This window comes from Lutjanus erythropterus, chromosome 3 (genome assembly GCF_056507025.1).
Source record: "Lutjanus erythropterus isolate fLutEry1 chromosome 3, fLutEry1.hap2, whole genome shotgun sequence".
Taxonomy (NCBI): domain Eukaryota; kingdom Metazoa; phylum Chordata; class Actinopteri; order Lutjaniformes; family Lutjanidae; genus Lutjanus; species Lutjanus erythropterus.
Genome location: NC_139319.1, coordinates 22,842,107 through 22,863,850, shown reverse-complemented (window position 1 = coordinate 22,863,850; position 21,744 = coordinate 22,842,107). Strand labels below are relative to the sequence as shown.

General features: G+C 37.9%; 2 protein-coding genes across 2 annotated transcripts; both read right to left on the bottom strand.

Moving 5' to 3' along the window:
- Window positions 1-699: 699 nt before the first annotated feature.
- Window positions 700-10,849, bottom strand: LOC146330021 (uncharacterized). Its single transcript, XM_084714466.1, is given in 9 exon segments — window positions 700-915; window positions 917-981; window positions 1,197-1,291; window positions 1,450-1,596; window positions 2,708-3,115; window positions 4,672-4,784; window positions 8,980-9,205; window positions 10,264-10,671; window positions 10,813-10,849. Coding segments are annotated over 9 exon segments (1,551 nt in total). The 3' UTR covers window positions 700-863.
- Window positions 10,850-18,950: 8,101 nt separating this feature from the next.
- On the bottom strand, window positions 18,951-21,443 carry LOC146330020 (uncharacterized). The gene is made up of 5 exons (XM_084713119.1): window positions 21,330-21,443; window positions 20,754-21,155; window positions 19,527-19,697; window positions 19,313-19,374; window positions 18,951-19,232 (listed from the first exon to the last, which is right to left on the bottom strand). Exons 1-5 carry the CDS (start codon window positions 21,364-21,366, stop codon window positions 19,101-19,103), a joined length of 804 nt encoding a protein of 267 aa, XP_084569245.1. The 5' UTR covers window positions 21,367-21,443; the 3' UTR covers window positions 18,951-19,100.
- Between the last annotated feature and the right edge of the window lie 301 nt (window positions 21,444-21,744).

Below are 21,744 nucleotides of genomic sequence, written 5' to 3'. Positions count from 1 at the left end.
ACTTCTGAGAGAAAGGCTTTTGTGTGATTTGTCCACGGAACACATCAATTTCTCCATGATGTCATAACATTACCGATAGAGTCAATCACAGTTTGTTTATAGTAACTTCCAGGTAGAAAACCCCTACGTCACATACATGCAATTTAATGTCAGCAACATATTGAATGTTTTTTTATATCACATTAATAACAACACTTAACATTAGGTTAGACATCTGATTTACCTGTTGGGCCATAAAACTAGTGGTTATTTTGACCGGTGGTGAGATGTCATTGTTGGGTGGTTTATCAAAGACACTGGTAAAGCTGGAACAGCAGATAGGTTAGACCACTGCCTTTAGCTATAAATGTTGTGGTCACATCTGAAAATGACAACAGAGATGAAAAAGTTTGCCAATTTCACATGTCTCTGTCAACTGTCAGCTGTCTATCCGGAAGTGATTGTTGTTAGGATGACATTGTGGAGATTTGGTCTAATTCTTATAGCAAAATCTACTCCAATGTAACAAATTTCTACCACCCTCTCCATCACATCACCTCTCTTTGTCTGTCTCTTTGTTTATATACTGGTGGCACTGATGGATTCATTCATACTAAATACTGTGACATATACTTGGGTAACACTTTGCAATAAGCTCCAGAAAACATGAAATTACGAAAAACAGTTTATTATCAACTTTTCAAACACATAATTGCTTTTGAACTTCAGAGAATAAACTCCATTTCATACATGTTTTTGTTCGGTGAATATCATCACTATTATTGACTGCTCCTCTGGTGTGCAAGGGAAACTAAATTACAGAAATGTCAGCTTTAGTAAATTCCTTTTACAATTTCCCATGTTTTTGTAAAATGTTGCAGCTTTTATATTCCACAAGTATTGATGACAGAATATGTGGTGATGTCAGAACTGTGTTTTCTTCTTCTTTGGTCTTTATGATGTCTGACGGATTTCCAGTGCAGCGTAACACACATCTTCATCCTAAGATAAAACATATACAGACATATTCTGAATCATAAACGTGTATTGATGCAATACTATGATTTATTAAACTGCTCTATTAAGCACTTTGAGCGAATAAGTAATGTGTCTGATATTTGCGGGGTGTGGAGCACCAAATACAATGCAGCACTTATAAATATTATAAGTTACACTTTTGCCTGATTCAAAATATCAGCCATGACGAAGGTCCTTACATGTGGAGACTGATGCAAACTCCTGCTGTAATTGACCTTATTTACTCTTGTGTCTCTGGTATCACGTCTTTTCCCATCAGTTTTATGTTCCATAGCTGCAGACATGAATAAAACATCGTTACACTATAAAACCCAGCATGCCAAAGTAATGCTTGAAAAGGAAACAGAAACAGCAGATATTCTGGTTACTAAACTAATACAATAAACTGAACAAAGGGACTCGGTGGATAAAAGTGTCATAAACAGCAGGTACCTGTTTTCTGACAGCGGTGATAAACCAGTAGAGATGAAAGGAGAGAGGAGCAAACCACAACAGCTGGACACAGAAAGAACAGCAGCATCCAGCACACACCACAGTTTTCTGGCGTCTTGTGGTGACGAGGCTCAGCGGAGTCTGGATCAAAAACAAAGTTGTGTCAATTAGCTTAATTAAACTCTGCCGTGACTCTGATCTCATAAAAGGTGAGGAAAATTTAAAAGAAGAAAAACTTGTTAAAGGTCTCATGTGTATTAGTTTTTCCTCAACTTCAGTAACAAAGGAAGCCAGGTGTTTCCAGGAATAAATACATGTCCATAATTAGATATTTCCATTGGTTTTCAGGAGAGGACTTTGTGGAGAAATGAGATCTTCTTTAGGCAACAGGCCTGGTTCTAGAACAAAGTGACTGGGGATACATCTGAAATTACAATGGTTTTTACAGTGCGGACCAGCAAGAGCAATAAAAATAGTAGGATTTATGGGTCCGAGTGCGGACTGATGAACAGATTATGGTGGAACACAACCTGGAAAAAGTCGTAGTATAATCATAAGTGAATATAATGTACAGCTTGTCTTGAGTCAGAACGGCGCCACTGATATGCTGATAATCCGAGTTGATAATCCTGTTACGCACAGCCGGTCAGTGTTTACCTTCGTTAAATCACCTGAAAATAACACCAGACTGCAACATTATAACCCTGCAGACCTCTAAACACACCAGAGTGGTTGCAAAAATTATTATTTTATTATTTCTAGCTGTTACAACTACCTGATGGAAATTCAGACTCCAACTGTCTTTGGGTGCAGATTTGTAGCGATGTGCATTTATGTGGTGGCATTCAAAACCAGGGCTTTCCTGAGCTATCCTTATTATGTTTAATGGTGACTGGTACAACTGCTTCAGAGCTGTAAGACCGGTGATGTGACTGGCTGACAAAGTATTTAATAATCACCACACCAGCTGATCTATATTTACCTCTCCCCAGTCTGTTTGCACATTGCACCGCTGCGCCAGCATGAACCAAAACAGAAGGCGTGTATGGAGACCCACAGTCTGTGTGAAACCTTTTCCATCCAGGTTTCATATGTTTGTGGAAAGCATTCCCAGAAGAGGCTAGACTAATATTAATGCCCATGTTGTGGGAATGAGATTTTTAATAGCGCATATGTTTGTAATATTTCGGTGTTCACATACCTTTTGCCATGTAGTGTAACTAACAATTACAAACAGAAGTCAGACCAGAATACTTACTGAATATGATCCTTGTTGTGACGTTGCCATATCTGTAATCATATCTGGGAGTAATGCAGCCTTTGCCCTCCACTTTTATCTGTTCAGTTCCACAGTAGTAGAGGCCCTCATCAGAGATCGTGGTGTTGACAATCAGCAGGTCATAGGAGTTAGAGGAATAGTTTCTCACAAAGTGCAAATGAGGAGAGGCATTCAGAAGTTCTGCAGCATCAATGTTTTGTCTCCATGCATCAATATTTAGTTTTAGGACAAGAGACGGCTGGTTCTCATGAGAGCAGTTTCTGTACCACACTACGTATACTCCAGATGATGTTTTGCAGTCACAGTAGAGAGTGATGTTGTCTCCTGGTCTGACTGTCACCTCCAACACTGATCCAGAGATCCAGTCGTGACTTAATGAAACAACTCCTGGAAGACGAAAGCAGCCACAGAGCAGGTTGAAATGTGTCCAGAGTAACAGTGTTTCATAATACACCAAATGCAGGTTGCTGCTTAGTACAGTAGCACTGAAAGTTTACGTATGTATACATTGTCCAAATAAGATCATTATAACCATTTAATAATAATTTAATCTTTAATAATGTAACTAAAACATACCTAGAAGAAACACCAGAAGAGTACGCAGCCCATCCATGAGTGATGATGAGCTGGTGTTGAAAGATGATGAAATATGTCTTGGTAGCGGATGTCATGACCTATACAGAGTTTTCCATCAAAGGAAATGTAAGTTGTGATTGGTTAGTTGAATGGAACATTTTCTTCTGTGGTTGTTTTCTACTGATGTGATGCTTTCTGATGGTCTGGGGTTGAAGCTTAAACAAGATTTCCACAGATAATACGACAGTAAAACTTTTGACTGAATCCCTACAGATGTGCTCTTTAACACTGTACAGTATAATTGGTCTGTCCTATTACAGACATGACTCTTTTGATGCATATAAACCATAAGTAGACAACCTTCCAAAAATAGATATGAGATAAAATTATGTTTGTACAATGTAGAGCAGTGCACTTTACTGAGACTAAAGACAAAAGACTTCACAGATGAATCACAGATGAATTGACTGAACTGTGCATCTCCCAGCACATCCCAGTAAGATGGTGATATTCTGGTCCTTCCTCTGTGATAAAATCCACTGTTAAATGTTGTTTTGCTGTGGCAAAATTTAAACCCTTTCTAAGAGATCCTTCTCTGGTTGGATTAGCTGCCTGTCTGGCTGCTCATGACGCTCATGTATTGGAACTTGAGTGTTTTCTTGTCCATGGAGTATTTGCGATACTTGTGCCTTTACAAAGAAGTTGAAAGCTCTCCTCTGGAAGCATGCAGTATCTGGCTATTCTCATTTAATTCTGAGCTTTCTCTATGACTTTTTTAACTCTGTGGTCCTCTGCATTAACCCATACATAAGATGTTTACAGCAACTCAGTTTAAAGCACAGATAGTTTCACTTTGGACCTCTAGAAATCTTTTGACCTGGATGACTAAGAGTCCTCAGTTTGTTTGCATAGTTAGAATGTGTTTATGGTTATTATGTTTTCAAGTGTTTTTATCACTTAGGTGTTGTGCTATACATCACCTGTATGCCTGTTTTGTCCTAACAGTGACAAAAAATGTTTTGTAGGTGGTATATCCTGTTAATGGTATGTCAAAGTTAGTCTTTTATTGAAAAATGGTTAAAAACTCATGACTCAACCAGCATATAGGGGTGCACACTAAATATGTATCCAATTAAATGCTTTCATTGCGCAGCAGGACATGGAAGGAGAAAACACCCCTTAACCAGAGCTGACTGCAGCGTTTTAGAACCAGGTTCAGCAGCCTCCCAGTGAACACAGCCGGTCACTGGTATAAACACAGCCTCCTAGACCAACAGGGAATACGTGTCCATTTATGGATTTTCTGGAGGAAAGATAACTTTACTTGTAGCTAAAATAACTGCTAACCTGTTAGCAAAGAGGCAAACCTGGCAAGAAATCCACCTTGGTACTGCATAGTTCCCTGTCGTCAAACTGGCCTCTGCTGGTCTCTGAGACTGTTTTGATCCCGGTCTGGGCGTGTTCCCTGGGAGCTCTTGATCTGAGTCAAGAGATAAGAGTCAATAAAAGTTGGCTGGATAAGAAAATGATCATTTTAGCTGGCTAACGTAATGTTTGCCTGGATAAGTTATGCCATGTGTGGAAAACAGGGAATAGGACATTACTCTTGTGTGTTTTGTGTGTTGTTAAAGAATGATTGTGTTTGCATTATATGACACTTATCAAGAAATTAAACCGATTGACATAAATAGAATGGACAACGTGAGAGCACCCCTCATATGAAGCCAATATAGGCAGTATAGGTCATACATCCTGCTTCCTCAGTAGACTAGTGCAACCCATCCTCCTCCTACGCTCCTGTGTCATGATTCTGCTCCTTTTTGGATGAAAACAAGGCAATCAATACATATTATGAGGTCTTCACCAGCTTGAACTCATTCATCCATCCATTTTCTGTAACCGCTTATTCCGTAAGGGTCGCGGGCTGCTGGAGCCTATCCCAGCTGACATTGGGCGAGAGGCAGGGTTCACCCTGGACAAATCGCCAGTTCATTGCAGGGTGTCAGCCCTGCATAGAGACAGACAACCACTCACACTCACATTCACACCTACGGGCAATTTAGAGTCACCAATTAACCTACCGTGCATGTCTTTGGACTGTCGGAGGAAGCTGGAGAACCCAGAGAGAACCCACGCAGACACGGGGAGAACATGCAAACTTCCACACAGAAAGGCCCTGCCGGGGGAGAAGAAGAAGTTTAAAGTGCAACAGTCAATGGAACACATCCATTACGCCATTACAGAGTTTATTATGAACATTTAAAGGATGTCATTGCTTTTGATTGATTAAGATATTCCATATTTTCATACAATCTAAATAATCACTGTTATTTATTACTCCTCTGGTTTACAAGGGAAATGATAGAAATATCAGCTGTAATGAATTAGTTTTACAGTTTCTTGTGTTCATCTAAATTGTTATGCCCTTTACATCCCACAAGTATTGACAGCAGAATACATGGTGAAGTCAGAACTCTGTGTTTTCTTCTTCTTTGGTCTATGTGATGTCTGATGGATTTCCAGTGCAGCACATCACACATCTTCATCCTAAGATTTGACAAATATTGACATATATTATCCTGAATCATGATGCAATACTATAATTTATAAAACTGCATTAATAAACTTTTCTCTCCTTGTATCCTTACTATGCATGTGAAGCTGCAAAAATGGAAACCAACAGATGTTATTCATAATAATAATAATGACTCAGTTTCTGTTCATATATGTGCTAGTGAGCTATGTCATGGAGTCAGAGCACAATCCCAGGGTCAGACCCCTGGAACACCAAATGCAATGCAGTAGCTATAAATAGTTTTAGTTACACTTTAGTCTAATAATTCAAAATGTTTAATGTGATGAGTGAAGCAACCTTGTGCTGTAAATGACTGTATTCCCTCTTGTCCCTCTGGTGTCAGGTCTTTTCTTACCGCACTATTGCTTAATGAGCAAAATGCAAACCAAACCTGCAACGGATGTATTCAGTGAGCCAACCATATGCACTACAGTACTGGTGCAATTGCAAGAGGTCAGCTTGCAACAGAATGAATTTGATTGGCCAAAAGCCGTACCGTACTACCTACAGTAGAGGCGCAATCACACAAGGTCAGACTCGGTGCATGGCTGTGCTTTTGAATCATAGCACTTTGTGTTAATTAATAGGTTCTGTTATGTTTTACCGGCGCACAGCACGCACACACATTTTTTGACAGTAAACCGTCAGCCTATATTTTTCTGAATATATTTTAAGATGTGTTTAAAAAAGATAAATAAATAAAACGTTTTTGTACTGTTTCCTGTCATTGTATTTCCAGGAATCCTGTTTCCCAGAATTAAATCCTAGTCCAGTGTGAAAGATTTAAGAGAATGTGTTGGCAGAATGTGACCGAAATGGAAGGATGTTGTCATGAGTGTATAATCGTCTTAAAATAAGAATTGTTGCGTTTTCATTACCTTCCATGGAGTCTGCCATGTAGCACCACCATGTTTGTAGTAGCCCTGAATGGACAAACGAAACACCGACTCTAGATAGGGCCTTTTGCATATTTTGTGTTGTGGTCACCATAGATTCTCCTGCATGTAGCGTGAGGCCAAGTGTTTGTAATCTGCAGGCTCAATACTAGATTCCACTAATGTGCCTCTAAATAATGTTTTAAGCCCTCATTTGTTGAGAAATATGCGAATCCTTACTGAACCCCATTAACCCAGTGGCACAGCAGTTGAGGCTGTTTTTCTTAATTCCTGCAAAGATCACATGCTGTATATGTGATATTGTTCTTCAGACCAACACAATATGAAAAGCACTGCAGCTTTATGTTTACTTTCAGTCTCTGACAGCACATTTAATCTCAGAGGATATCTGCCTTAAGAGGTGAATCTCCATGATGACGATAACAACCAAATTAGTGATTCATTTTCAATGGAAAAAATCATTTATTACTGATTCAGTGTGGACCTGAGTGTGTGTGCATACTTATGCATGTAACATGTTTTTCATTTTAACATGTCATTATTACTTCCAGGTTTCCAGGTCAGTCTCTCTTAACCACTTTGTGATACAGTGTTAGACTTTTTAGATCTCCATGTCAGCGTCATCTGCTCTGTGAGGTTGGTGCATGATCTGATGATGATCACTAACTTTAGATAGTGTTCAAAGAATTAAAATAAGTACATGTGGGAAAAGGACTGTCCTGACCTTGACACATTATTTGTACATGATCAAGACACAAATATTTTGAGTGAAAAGCTCTGATAAACCTGTTGTACAATACCTGCTCACCACCAAAAGGCAGACGGACAAAGTTAATCAGATGAACATAGTGGGGCATTTAGCAGAAAAAGCCTGATACTGTTTTTGTTTTAGGAGTTGTCAGAACTCAGAGCTCGAAGGCGAGTAACTAAATTTGATTTAAAATTGATCAGATGAACAGAAAAACGACTCCAAATTAACTTGACATGTGTAAGTAGCCACAGCCAAGAAAAGTTTCAACTGGCGAGTAGTTTATGTCTTCAGTCTGTCTGCATGTTGAGCTCTGCAGTCATGTGAGACTGTTTGTCAGTGTGGGTTTCCTGTGACCCTGACTGATGATCACATGGGTCACAGTATATGATGGCTGAGGTTAACTTAAAGTGAGGTGACTGTCAACTCTGTATTGTGCTGTAACTTCTGGGAAATCAGGTGGCAGGACAGCCAGTAAACAAAAATAAACAAGTTAAAGAAGATTTCTAAGCAGTTGAACATTTTGCGTGATATTTGTGTTAAACATATTTAGTTGCTTCTCTCTAATTCCCTATAAAAGAAACAACTACAACATAATTAATGTACAGAATTGCACAAAAATCGAGGATGTATGGGATTACGGTTAACTTCATGGTTAACATGGTTAACTGCTGAAACAACATAATACCCTGAAATCAGTTTCACACACATGATGATAATAATGATTATAAAAATGTTTATTTATGAAACATTTTTCAAAATCCAGGTTACAATGTGCTTCATACTTGGTAAAAAAAAATGAAGATCAGAATAAAAAATGCAAAAGGAAAACTCGTAGTTACAAAAGCATTAAGTGGACCAGACTGAAACAGGCAAAATAATCTCCAGAAATGTAAGATAAAACAAATAATTCAGAGGATAAGATTAGTCAGAGAAAGTTTTATAATATATTTACTATTATGGAATGAAAAGGGTCAATAATATGTATATCATAAACTGTATGTACTTTCAATAATGTCCAACCTCAGTGTGCTGGTTTGTTCATCCATCCTGAGCCCAGTACACAACTCGTGTTAAATACACATCTTCATCCTGAAAAATAATTTGATTTTTGTCAGTTAGGGTCATTGTTGTGTGGCTTTTACTGTTGTAGTTTTACTTAGAAATCTGTGTGTCTGTAAAACATACTGAACAGGTGCTGTTAGTGTTGAATGTATCATTAAAGTAATAAGAAGACCCCTGATACAAGTGAAATAGTAAATGTGGATTGAGAGATATTAAATATAAAGAAGATTCTATTACCTGATTCTGTCTTATGTCGGCTCTGTTCTGATGAACTTGAGATTCTTTATCTGCATAAATAAATATAGCATCATTACATAGCAGCACATGATTGCATACAATACCTTTACCTTCATGTTTGGTGTCAGTTTCCTTAAATTACAATCAATCATACATAATGAAGATATGATTTTCCTGGTGACAACAACAAATAACAAAAAAATTAGAGTCTAAACTAACTTGTACATTACACATTACCATACCTGTTGGCTGACAGAGGTGATAAACATAAATGAAGGTGATGAAGGAGGAGAGAAAAGTAAAAGCTGGAGTGAACATCATCATCCAGGACACGTCACTGGATCCACTGGAGTCAGGACACAGACTGGACTCTCTGGAGTCTGGATCACATGTAGAGAGGATCAGATCTTTGAAATCGTATAAACATCTCAGCATAGGATCTATAATGCCTTATAGCTAGACTGTCATCTATCGCTCATTTGTGCTAACTGACTTCTCCTCCTGCTGGAGACTGTGTGTATTTGTGTGTGTGTGTTTGATCTCAATTGCTCATGACAACTAAAGGTCCACATACTGTATTAAACCGTTTCAAGTGGAGACACACTTTTCAACTTCAATTAATCATTATATAGCATTTTTTCAAAAGGTTTATGGTGTATGTTGGACTTCAGGACATCAGGATCATTCACTGTTCAGTGTTCTTGGAGCAGTATGCCTCAGAATAAAAAGTAGTCTTTTTAACTTCTCATTCATTGTGTAAATATTTATTTGAAATGTGTGCATGTTAGGAAGACATTAACCAAAACCTGATTTGTTATTAATAGTAGTTATGAGTTTATTAGTTTCCCTGACGAGTACAAACACAGATACAGTGCAGTTAATAAGAACTTCAAGAGGTCTAACACAGTTGATATGCTGTGATACGTCATTTACATCATCATTAGAATATATTTGATGTAATGGCCACATTCAGTGATGTCATGTTATGTAATTAATTCAGCAAGAGGCAACTCTTACTCTGTCATCGTACAAATGTAAGAAAAATGGAAAACAAACACAAACATTTGTTATTTATTTTACTTGTATAAGGTCAGTTCTTCCTGAACTCCAGTAACCAACCCAGATATTTTCAGGAATAAATACATGTCAGTATTAATTCTGATAATTCTGTTGGTTTTTGATGGAGGTCTTTGTGAGGAACTGCATTTTCGTTCTTATCTGAGATTAGTATTATTGTTGGGTGAGGAAAAGACCTGCACCATCTTCTAAATGTTTGCTGAAAGCATTCTCAGAAGTGTGACGACTGTTGTCACTAATGCACACATCAAGGGAATGAGATGTTTGAAGACACACAGTATATATGAGTGTAATATTCGGGTGGCCACATACCTGTATGATCATGTAGTGTAATGCACAAAGAATAGACCAGAATACTTACTGAATATGATCCTTGTTGTGACGTTGCCAGATCTGTAATCAGATCTGGGAGTGATTTGTTCTTTATCGTCCACTCTTTTCTCCTCAGTTCCACAGTAGTAGAGGCCTTCATCAGAGACAGTGGTGTTCATGATCAGTAGGTCATAGGATTTAGAGGAATCGTTTCTCACAAAGCTGAAGCGAGGGAGGGGTTTCAGCAGGGCTGCAACATCAGTTGTTTTTGTCCATGCATCAATATTTAGTTTTAAGACCAGAGTAGGCTGGTTCTCATGAGAGCAGTTTCTGTACCACACTATGAAAACTCCAGTTGATCTTTTGCAGTCACAGTAGAGAGTGATGTTGTCTCCTGGTCTGACTGTCACCTCCAACACTGATCCAGAGATCCAGTCATGACTTAAGGAAACAACTCCTGGAAAATAAAAACAGTCAGAAAGCAGGCTTATGTGTTTGTACTGTAGCACTTAGAGTGTTGACATGTATTCAAATATTATCAATAAAGTAATTAATTGTGATTATTAAAATAATCCGCAATCATGTTACTAAAACATACCCAGGAGAACGACCAGTAAAGTACGCAGCCCGTCCATGAGTGATGATGAGCTGGTGTTGAAAGACAATCAAATATGTCTTACTAGCGGATGTCATGACCTACATAGACCTTTCCATCTATGTAAAGAAGGTTGAAGTGTTTGTAATGTAGTACTGAATATGTATTCACTGTTTAAATAGAATCAAAATTATAATTTAATCCTCAATAATGTTATTCAAACGTACCCAGGAGAACGACGAGTAAAGTACACAGTCCGTCCATCGGTGATGATCCCCTTGTGTTGAAAAATGATCAGATATGTCTTACTAGCGGATATCATGACCTACATAGACTTTTCCATTAAAGGAAAAGTGAGTTGTGATTGGTTAGTTGAATGCAACATTTTTTTCTGTGGTTGTTTTCTATTGGTGTGATGCTCAGTGATGGTCTAGGTGTGACTAAATCTCTACAGTTGTGCTTTTGTACACTGAACAGTATAATTTGTCTGTGTTATTACAGACATGACTTAATATTAACCAAAAGACAACCTTCCAAAAATAAATATGAGATAAAACCAAGTTTGTATAGTGTAGGGCAGCATACTTTACTGAGATTATATATCTCTATAGACTTCATGCTACATACAGTATATCTACAGCAAGTCGCCATTTTAAAAGGACTTAAATTCCCAGTGTGTAAGATTTAGGGAGATCTATTGGCAGAATATGGCAGAAATGGAAATTTCTTTAGTGTTTAATCACCTGAAAATAAGAATTGTTGTGTTGTCATTACCTGAGAATAAGATGTTTATATATACAGACAGTGTTGGTCCAGTATCCCAGAATGGACAAACCAAACATTGGATCAAGATACAGCCTTTCACACTTTTTGGAACTGTCATGGCCACCATATAGGGATGGGCGATATTGGCAAAATTTATTATCCCGATAATTTATGGCATTTAGCCAATAATGATAAATATGACGATAAAATAATGTTACAATTGCACTTACATGTTTTTGACTCTAAATCAGTTACCCTATTGCAATCTGTGAGGAGAGCACCGCAAACATTGTTCTAAATTGTACTTACCAATCATCAGTCAAACATACATTGTGGATATGGCCGTCTTGGAGAAATACTTTCGAGATGGTAAACTTTATCTTGGGTACATTTTGTTTACCTTTCATTTGAAGCCCACCTTTTCCACAGTGTGGAGTGGCAGCATATCTTTTGTGAGGCAATTAGGGATGCGCGTAATTAGTTGACTATATGATTAAATGTCCCCACCCACACTAGTCGGCACCAGAAATACTAGTAGTTTAAAATATTTATCAATATTTCATTCATGCCCGGTGCCAGTTATCTGTAGCCTCTAAGATTTTATGCAGCCGAATGCCACTAGTCGGGGCTGCGGCACTGTCAGACGACAGCCCCTCTCACCCAGCGCGTATGCCCCGATCGCCCTGCCAATCCCAGATGTTTATATCAGCAAAGTCGGACAGATGAATGTTAACTGTGACAGAATACGCTGATATATATATTCACTCGACTGGAGAAACGTGCCCACATTAAGCACATACACGGACATAAACCTGCAAGTGGAGCTGCTGCTGCTGCTGCTGCTAGCACTGCTAACGTTAGCCACACTGTGTGTCAGGCTGGCAGCCAGCTCTGGGTCCTTTACCTGCAGACGCCGTGACCCTCTTTGGTCTGAAAAGGTGAAGCGTTTAGTGAGTTGTTGTCATGTTTTGTACATTAATGTGTAAGGCTTGTATTGCAAAGTAGCGTGCATTTCAGTGGCATTTAAAGTACAATTTGAGTGTTTTCTTAGTGTTAGACTAGTCAACTAGTCTAAAATCAATTTTGTGTTTAATCGACAGGAAAATTAGTCTCCAGGAACATCCCTAGAGGCAATATGCCACTGCCCCCGTTAGCTTCCTTCAGCTTTTTTCGTATTCCAGCTTATGGTGATGTTTCAGGTGATGAAACAAATTTGTGGTGCTACTGTCTTTTGTTGCGAGTTTTGTGCGAGTTTTGTGCAAGTGCGTCGCACACAAAAATGCGTCATCAAGTGGCATTTATTGCTGTTATCGTAAAGCGGCAAATTTTCACTGGTAACAGTTTTTCTGACGATAATCGCAGGCAATACTATTTTGCCCAAGCCTACCACCATAGTTTCTCCTTGCTAGTTGCCACTAAATCCTACATACTGGTCCTTTAACTGGCAGCTGTTGCTTTGGCCTAACTTGACATGGTTTGTTAGACAGAATCATCTGGCAACAAATCCATAGAAACTGTTGGGAAAAGGGTGGGCGTTTTTGAAAAATATTTGGCAGGTGTTTGGAAGGACCATCTGTCACATCTAAATTCAACCAATCACAACTTACCGAACCGAAGCGGGCCGTAAGAACATCTTTTCCATCAATAAAAGCTTCCAGTGCTGTTCTTTGCTCTTCTTTCAATGAAGAAATTCTCTCTAGTTCTGATATAACTGATGCTATCACAGTATCTATGCTAATCTCTTCAGAGGTTAGTGTAGATGGGTCCATGGCTGGTCCATGGCTCTCACACCAGCTCTGGTGTGGACACAGGTGGATAGCTTGGTGCTTGGCGAGATGGATTCTCGTGTGATTGTGTGATTGTGTGATTGTGTGATCTCATGATCTCGCAAATCCAGTTGCCTCACAAAGTTAAGTTAAGACCCTCCTTTGTCAACGAATGTTGAATCCTTGATGAACACATCTTAACCCAGTGGAAAACAAAGAAAGAATGCTTTTCTTAAATCCTGCAAAGTTCACATTTTGGGAATGCTGTCATCTCACCATGACAACATGAAAAACATTGTACCCTTGTCTTGACCGTGTCTGACAGCACATTTCATCTCAGACTGTATGTTGTTGAATAGATTAAGAAAAGATTGTCAACTGAGTCAGCGTGTACCTGAATGTGTGCACGAATATGTATTTGCAAACATACAGGGTGTGATGTGAAAACACAAGTGAGATTTTCTTGAGTTGTGACTGAGTAGAGTTTGAGAGTAGAGTAGAGATTGTTTGTTGAATATGACTTGGCTTGAGATTTAGTAATACTACTGGACTTAAGGATAATAAATCAGCTGGCTGGTCATAATCAAGATTATGGCCATAATATATTGTTCCAGTAGTTAAAATGACCGAAAAACACAACATAACCCAGAATAATTCAGAAAAACAATGTATTTAAGTTGCTATACTCACGCATAAAATAGATGATAATAGATGTATGAGAAAGTGGTTGCTTGTATTAATGTTTCCACAGAGAATTAATACCCGACTCTGCAGTTCCCCTCAGTGGTACACAGCTTCCTAAAATCTTTCATCTCATTGTTTTAATTTTATGGTCATAACTTCACTGTTTTGGTTCACTCTCACTGCTCTCATCAGCATCATTACTAGACACAGTAGGCAGCTATATTGAGCAAAAACCTCCGATACACCTGTTCTACACTACCTGCCCAGTCCCAAAGGGCAGACAGACAAAGCTAGCAACTAGCTGGCGAACAAAGTGGGGCATTTAGTAGCAACAGCCTGATTCTGTGTTTGTTTCAGGAGTTGGCAGAACTCAGAGCAGAGCTAGAAGGAGAGTAACTGGGATTTATTCATCAGGTGGACAGAAACATGAAATGTTTAGACAGCTGGCCATGGGTACATCTTCAGTCTGTCTGCGTGTTGAGCTCTCCAGTCCTGTGAAGGGCTGTTTGTCAGTGTGGGTTTCCTGTGAACCTTGCTGATGATCACATGGGCCACAGCTCATGATGGTTGAGGTTAAGTGAATTGTTAACTCTGTTGTTGGAGGCTCAGGGCTGGTTCTGGCCATTCTGGTGTTCTAGGTGAGGTTAGATTTAGACAGACAAAGGTTAACTGCAACATAAACTCTAAGTAGTAATTAAATAGTCGGTCTACACATGCCCCTATGGAAGTAAATTATAAAGTGTCACTGATGTTGTTCAGGGAAAACAGCTATTGTCCCATCATTATTTAGCTTTTCTTTTAACTTGCTAACTGCTACAACTGAGACATCTACATACAAAACAGCACATTACATGTTTACACAAGACAACAAATCTCTATATTTGCCTGGTTTCCTCCTCTTTTGTCTCTTGTCTTCCTTGCACATCTGAGGGCTTGGACCTTTTCATTATGAAATAAAATGTGAAAACAGATATCTGCTCTTGACATCAGTCATCCAGTCTAGTGATCTGGACGCGGGCTGTCTGTGATGAGCGTCATCCCTCAGTGTGCACAGTATGGGCAGGACAGGGCAGATGAACAGGGGTGCAAAGTGTATTTCTTCCTTCATTTGTTCATTTGTTACCTCAAAGGAGAAAATGAGTGGCACTGCCAGCAAATGTTTATTTATTTACTTTTCATTTTTCTTTTGAGGGTGACCTGTGTCCATCAGAAGTTGATGGACGGCTGACCGCCTGTGTGGCCTATGCCTATAAGCCGGCCACGTATAGCCTAACAATTTCCCCTTCCTGGGTCAGATTTTACATGATCATAAAATGAATTGGATCTGATGGTCACTTTAGAGCATGTCTCTTGTGTTGCTAATGCACATAAGAACAAATCAGATTGTTTTGTTGCTGCTTAAAGAAGAAACGAGGTCCTTGTGATTTCTCTGCGCATAAAGTAAAATAATAATTTTCTACAACCACCAGTCATGCTTTTTGTGCCTTATTAATTCAGCCAAAGACAGTTCTACGCTCAAAGACCTTCAGAATCTTTGGGCCCTGTGCATTTATTTCAAGAATTTAGATTTTCAGAACCAATACTGAAAGGAATTTTTTTGCAATAACAGAATCCAACAGGTGCAATAAATTTAGAAAATAAGGTATACAACTGTGTTACTTGAGTCAGCCTTTTTACTGAGGCCTTTTTGGTTCACTACTTATTATCTCCGCTAGAGGTCAGCAGAGTTTCACCTGAAGCCGGTGTGGTACTAACTGTTCTGAGATTACACCATCAGCATCTTCACCCTTCTACGTTTTCCACAGAAATACCTTGTTTTCTAATAAATGAATTGTCAATGCAAGTCATAGTAAACTGTATTATTATTATTATTATTATTATTATTATTATTATTATTATTATTATTATTATTATGTGTATTATTAGATAAATATCAGTCAAAATAAATATTTAATGCTTACTGTAACAACCAACCATCCATATATGCCACACAGTGTTATTTAGATGTAAGGATGCAGACAGAACAGCATATTTTAATTCTAACACCACTGACCATGGTTTCAGGAGGAAACCACACTCTGCCTGCAAACAAATCACACGTACACAAAGTGCAACCAGAGCTGACCTCATCTGATCTGAGGAAGTGCAGATGTGGCCATAGATGTGATGTAGATTCACAAATAAACTACACATCCAAACATATCTGAGGTGACTGCAGAGCTGCTGAATACGAATCAAGGTGTCTTACATTATTTAACAATATCTAACTAAACAACTGACCATTGTTCCCATCGAGAGAATGAAGATTCCAACTGTGTGGCAGCATTTTCTAAAATAAGCTAATAATTCAAACTCAGTTCCACCCACACCTTCAGCAGGACACTAACCTGCAGCTTCATGCCAGTTGCATGTTAAGCTCTGCAGTTGCATGAGGGGCTTTTTGTTATGTGGGTTTCCTGTGAGCCTTACTGAGCGTTGACTGTGTCAGACCACTGGCAAAGGGGACATGAGGTGATAACTAACTTGAGATAAAAACAGGAAATTGCTTGAAAACAACTTTCGTGTCTTGTTACAGAGACACAGTCATCACCGCCATTATGAAATATTACAGATCGATTTTAATCAAAAATGTGAACCTGACGCTGAAATTTAATCAACAACATCAAACACGTTTTCTATCTAGACTTTAATGTGTACATCCAATCAATTTTTAAACTGTGAAAAAAACCCACACATCTACACTGTAAAGAGTAAAAGATTAAAAAAATGGAATTCAGTTACTATAAATATTTATTCATGAATGGATTTATACGCACTGTGGTTCATGCCACTAATGGTGAGGACAGTCCAAAACAATTTGAAACGATCAAAAACAACTGGAGTGGAAATGAAATTTTCTGCACACGTTAAATGCAACACGTCCTCATACCTAAATGACAGAACAGGCTGCCACACATGACGGAAGTGACGTCATTCGAGCAATGGAAGTGATGTGATGGACATCATGTCCGTAATGAAATTTAAAGTTACTCAAAACTTTAACTTTATCTTTAACTCCATACTGACTGTTCATTTCACACAGGACTGGGACCCTGGTCTCCATTCATCCACTCCACCTCCTCCTAATGTGGACTTTTTGCCTCTTATACATGTCCTGTCATAATTACGATGTCTACTTGGGGGCATTGACTAACAATAAATGGACATATCAGTTGGAATATGCTGCTTGTACATGTGACCAACAGACATTTTTATGGCGAGTACGGGCTGGTTGATTAACCAGTATAGTTGAATTTAAAACAGTAAAACAGTACAGACTTATAGAACTAATGGCTCTATAAATTACTGAATGATAATGTAAAACAACATAAGAGAGCAGCCCCTGCAATAATGTACTGGGTGGAGAATGTAGCCTTGCAGGTAAATCGGACTGCCACCTCCAAAATACACCTATGTTAAATGGTAAACTCACAGTAGGTACTGTTTATGCCCTGAAAAGGCAGACCCAACTTCTTTTTTTCATTGGTCAGTAGTCAGTCAATAGTCAGTTTTCAAGTTTGTAATAAAATTAGAAGCTCGTTCTACATGAACTATGAAAATTACAAATAAACTATAAAAAATATTCAATTAACAACTTATTCAATTCAACAACAATGCTGGGAAATATGTATGTGGATGTTGTCAAGTCTCTATTTGATCATGTCAGAACTTTGATGACAGAGCAATATGCATGATTCTGAGAGCTTTGAGTTTGACCTCTACTTTCCCAGTACAGTTGCCTGAGTAAATCATTGAGCTGCATGCACTAGGGTCTATTATAACAGTGTGCACTGGGGCCTGTCATAAATAGGTCTACCTTATGCCACTGTCTGGTGGTTTGTCAGGTGGTGGAAATGTCTCTTGCTTGTGAAGTTACAAAAGGATCCATTGTGACTCAGATGAGTGTCTGTGCATTTATATATAGCAAATAGCTTAATAGCATTAGCTTAATCCAGCAAATTTGCTCACATGATTGCACAAGGATTTATGAGAGGCTTTCTGTCAATAATAACAACTACTAATTAGTGTTATTATTAATTATTATTAATTATTGTTTTTTAAAACTTTTTTAAATGAATTAGTCAATTTATCTTTGATAACAATGTATTGGGCTCGTGTTAATCTTTATTATCACCTCACTAACATTAGCATCTGTATATGAACCCACTCACATGCACTAGCTGTAAACATAATATTTCTTTTATGTTGTGGTCACAGATGTGACGTAGAGTCAGAACACTGTACATCTAAATGTAGCTGTGATGGCTGCAGATGTGATAAATTCCAGCTTTTGTAGATATTTTTTTTAGATATTTTTACACCTCCCAGCTCAACAGCCAGTTGAGCATTTTCTGCATTTAATTGATTTAAAGCATTTTTGAGTGAACTCTGGACAAGGAAGCTGTGCACTAACCTGCAGCTTCAGTCTGTTTGCATATTCAGCTCTGCAGTAAAATGAGAGGCTGTTTGTCAGTGTGGGTTTCCTGTGAATTGACAACAGGATGGCTTTATTGTCACCTCTGCTGCTGTAAATTCTGGTGTGGCAGGGCCATCTTTAAATAAATAATCCAATAACACATACTTGGAGTTGTATCAAACTCTGCTGGTGAAGGGGTCGAGACCGATGGCTGACTTGAGATAAAAACAGGAATTTGCCTGAAGACATCTATCTACCAGCTATCATGTCTTGTTACAGACAAAAAGCCATTATAAAATGTTGCAGGTCGATTTCAATCAAAAAGTTAAACTAAAACTGTAATCAACGACACAACAGGATTTCTATCTGTAAGGTATTTTTTTGTTTTTATTTATTTATCATTTTTTACAGCTCATCAATTTTTAATTTGTTATTTGTATGAGGAAATAAAACACACAAAATGCATTAATGAATTCATATACCCTGTGATTCACAAATAGTAATGGATAATGGATAGAACAATCTGAAACGATGATAGGTTGCATATCATATGATTCATTATTAATCATCATTATTCCGTTTCTTTTGTGCTTCTAGTTTGTTCTTCTGTTTTTGGCCCTCTACATCCTAGAAGTATTGATGGCAGAATAGGTGCTGAAGTCCGAACTCTGGGTTTTCCGCTCCTTCTTCTTCTTCTTCAGTCTCTGTGATGGCTGACGGATTTCCAGTGCAGCATAACACACATCTTCATCCTAAGATTTAACATTTGCTGTGAAAATGATCATGTAGTGATATCGCACCATGATTCATTATATTTTTCTGTCACACATACCTGATTCAGGCTTGATTGACCTCTAGTCTGAGTTTTTTGCTGCTCAACTTGAGATTCCTTAGCTGCAGAAATAAATACAGCATCATGGTTCACCAAAACTCACACGATAAATTAAGAGAGAAGACTTAATACAGGTTTCTTTGTGATTTTGTGTTTTTACTATGAAGGATATTTCTGAGATGAGGACAGCCAACTTAAAAAGTGAGATACTTACCTTTTTTATTACAGCAGTGATAAACCATAAGAGAGGAGAGGAGAGAGCAGAGAAAAGCAAACGCCGGACACAGACAGAAAAGCAGCGTCCAGCACACGCCACAGTTTCTAAGAGACAGGGCTGCTTGTGGAGTCTCATGGTGATCAGGCTCACTGGAGTCTGCATCAAAAACAAACTTTGTGTTGGTTTCCTTCATCAAACTATGAAAACGTGTTTGTTTTTCATTTTTTTAACTCACTTTTAAGTATATGTAGACGTAAGTGTAGTTCCGTGACCCAGGAACCAAGAAACTTAGACATGTCCACGAATAAATACTAGAGCTACAACTAACGATTATTTTAATGATCAATCTAATAATCTGTCGATCATTTTCTTGATTAATACATTAGTTGTTTGGCTCATAAAATGGTGAAAAATTGTGATCACTGTTTCCCAAAGGTGACATATTCAAATGTCTTTTTTTGCCCAAAAGAACAAAAGAAAGGACAAAAGAAACCAGAAAATATTCACATTTGAAAAGTTGAAATTAAAAAAAGGAATTTTTAAATGACTGTTTAATTATCAAAATAGCCGGCAATTCATTTAAAAGTTGGCAACTAATTAATAAAGAATTGTTGCAGCTCTAATAAATATAATGTTGGATTGAAATTAATTCCAGAGAAGTCAGATTTTTTTTTTTTAGCAGGAAAAAAAACAAAAACGCATTGACATTATTATTTGTTTTGCCATACTCAGTATTCTTCGTAATTAAGAGTTGACCCTGCCTTGTTTATACACTTTTTTCAACTTTGCCTTTGAAGAAATGTTCATTCTCATTTGAATAATGTATCTGGTTTATGAGATTTTCAGCTCACTCCAGCAATATGTGCAGTGTGCAACCTGTAACCCTGTTTGAGCCTGTTCTCAGTTTTCAGATGTAAAAAGAATTATCCCAAAACTTACCGTGCATAAAAATACACATGAAATATATTGGGTGCATATTTAAGGATGACTTACAATACTTAAGACACATGAGAGCCCAGATTCTATTATAAATTTTGTTGATCCATATAATTTTTAGTTAATGGTAATTCACCTTTCTGAGCATTAATGTAAGAGCACTATATCTGGGAACATCTTCCTATTCTATTATGATAATTTAGTTAAATGATTATAATCTGAGAAATCACAGGCATACATAGATACTTCAGGCACAAAGAAAATGCAGACCACAATACTTACTGATTCTGATTTGTGTGCTGATGTTGCCATAAGTGTAAACGCCTCTGGGAGTAATGTATCCTTTATCCTCCACTGTTGTCTTTTTAGTTCCACAGTAGTAGAGGCCCTCATCCGAATCAGTGATGTTCATGATCAGCAGGTCGTAGGAATCAGAGGAATCGTTTTTCACCATTTGAAACCGAGAGAAAAACTTCAGATCATAGTTAATGTTATCTGTCTGTGTGTATGAATCACGTCTTGTTTTAAGGACAAGAGTGGGCTGGTTCTCATGAGAGCAGTTTCTGTACCACAAGATGTATACTCCAGTCGATATTTTGCAGTCACAGTAGAGAGTGATGTTGTCTCCTGGTCTGACTGTCACCTCCAACACTGATCCAGAGATCTGACCATGACTGTAAGAAACAACTCCTGGAAAACAAACACAATCATAAAAGCAGTTTGAAATGTTCAGTGTTACAGGTTTTACATCACAGCAGGTGAATCTTACTACTTAATACAACAACAAAAACAAAATTATCTATTAATAATTCTCTCAATTGAACCTAACAATTGTAATTAAATCATTTTTTTTAAAAGAAGTACCTAAGAGAAGAACAAGAAGAACGTGCAGTCCGTCCATGTGTGACAATTGTCGAGAGGTAAAAGACCGTGACACAGGTCTCACTCACAGATATCATGAACTAAGCAGAATTTTCCATTAAAGGAAGTATAAGTGGTGATTGGCCAGTCAAGTGGAACATTTTCTTCTGTGGTTGTTTTCTATTGGTGTGATGCTATGTGACTTTCTATTCATTGATTTTTTTTTCCGTGAACTTGTGCTACATACTCGTGATAGCATCAGATGAGGTGTTACCATATGAATGATAGCGTTTAGGTAGTGTTGGTAGAGCACTGTAGTGCCTTTGTAGAATGTACAGTATATATATTTTATTATAATGGAGATTTTGATGCATATTTAACAGAACAATCCACCGATTAAAGGGATAGTTTGGATTAT

What these genes read in the sequence shown, in the direction of transcription:
- LOC146330020 (XM_084713119.1), bottom strand. Translation starts at nt 21,366, where the DNA reads ATGGACGGACTGCACGTTCTTCTTGTTCTTCTCTTAG. An exon ending in TCTTCTTGTTCTTCTCTTAG is followed by an intron (nt 21,156 to 21,329) that starts GTACTTCTTTTA and finishes TTTGTTTTCCAG; the next exon opens with GAGTTGTTTCTTACAGTCAT. An exon ending in CAACATCAGCACACAAATCA is followed by an intron (nt 19,698 to 20,753) that starts GAATCAGTAAGT and finishes ACACAAAGTTTG; the next exon opens with TTTTTGATGCAGACTCCAGT.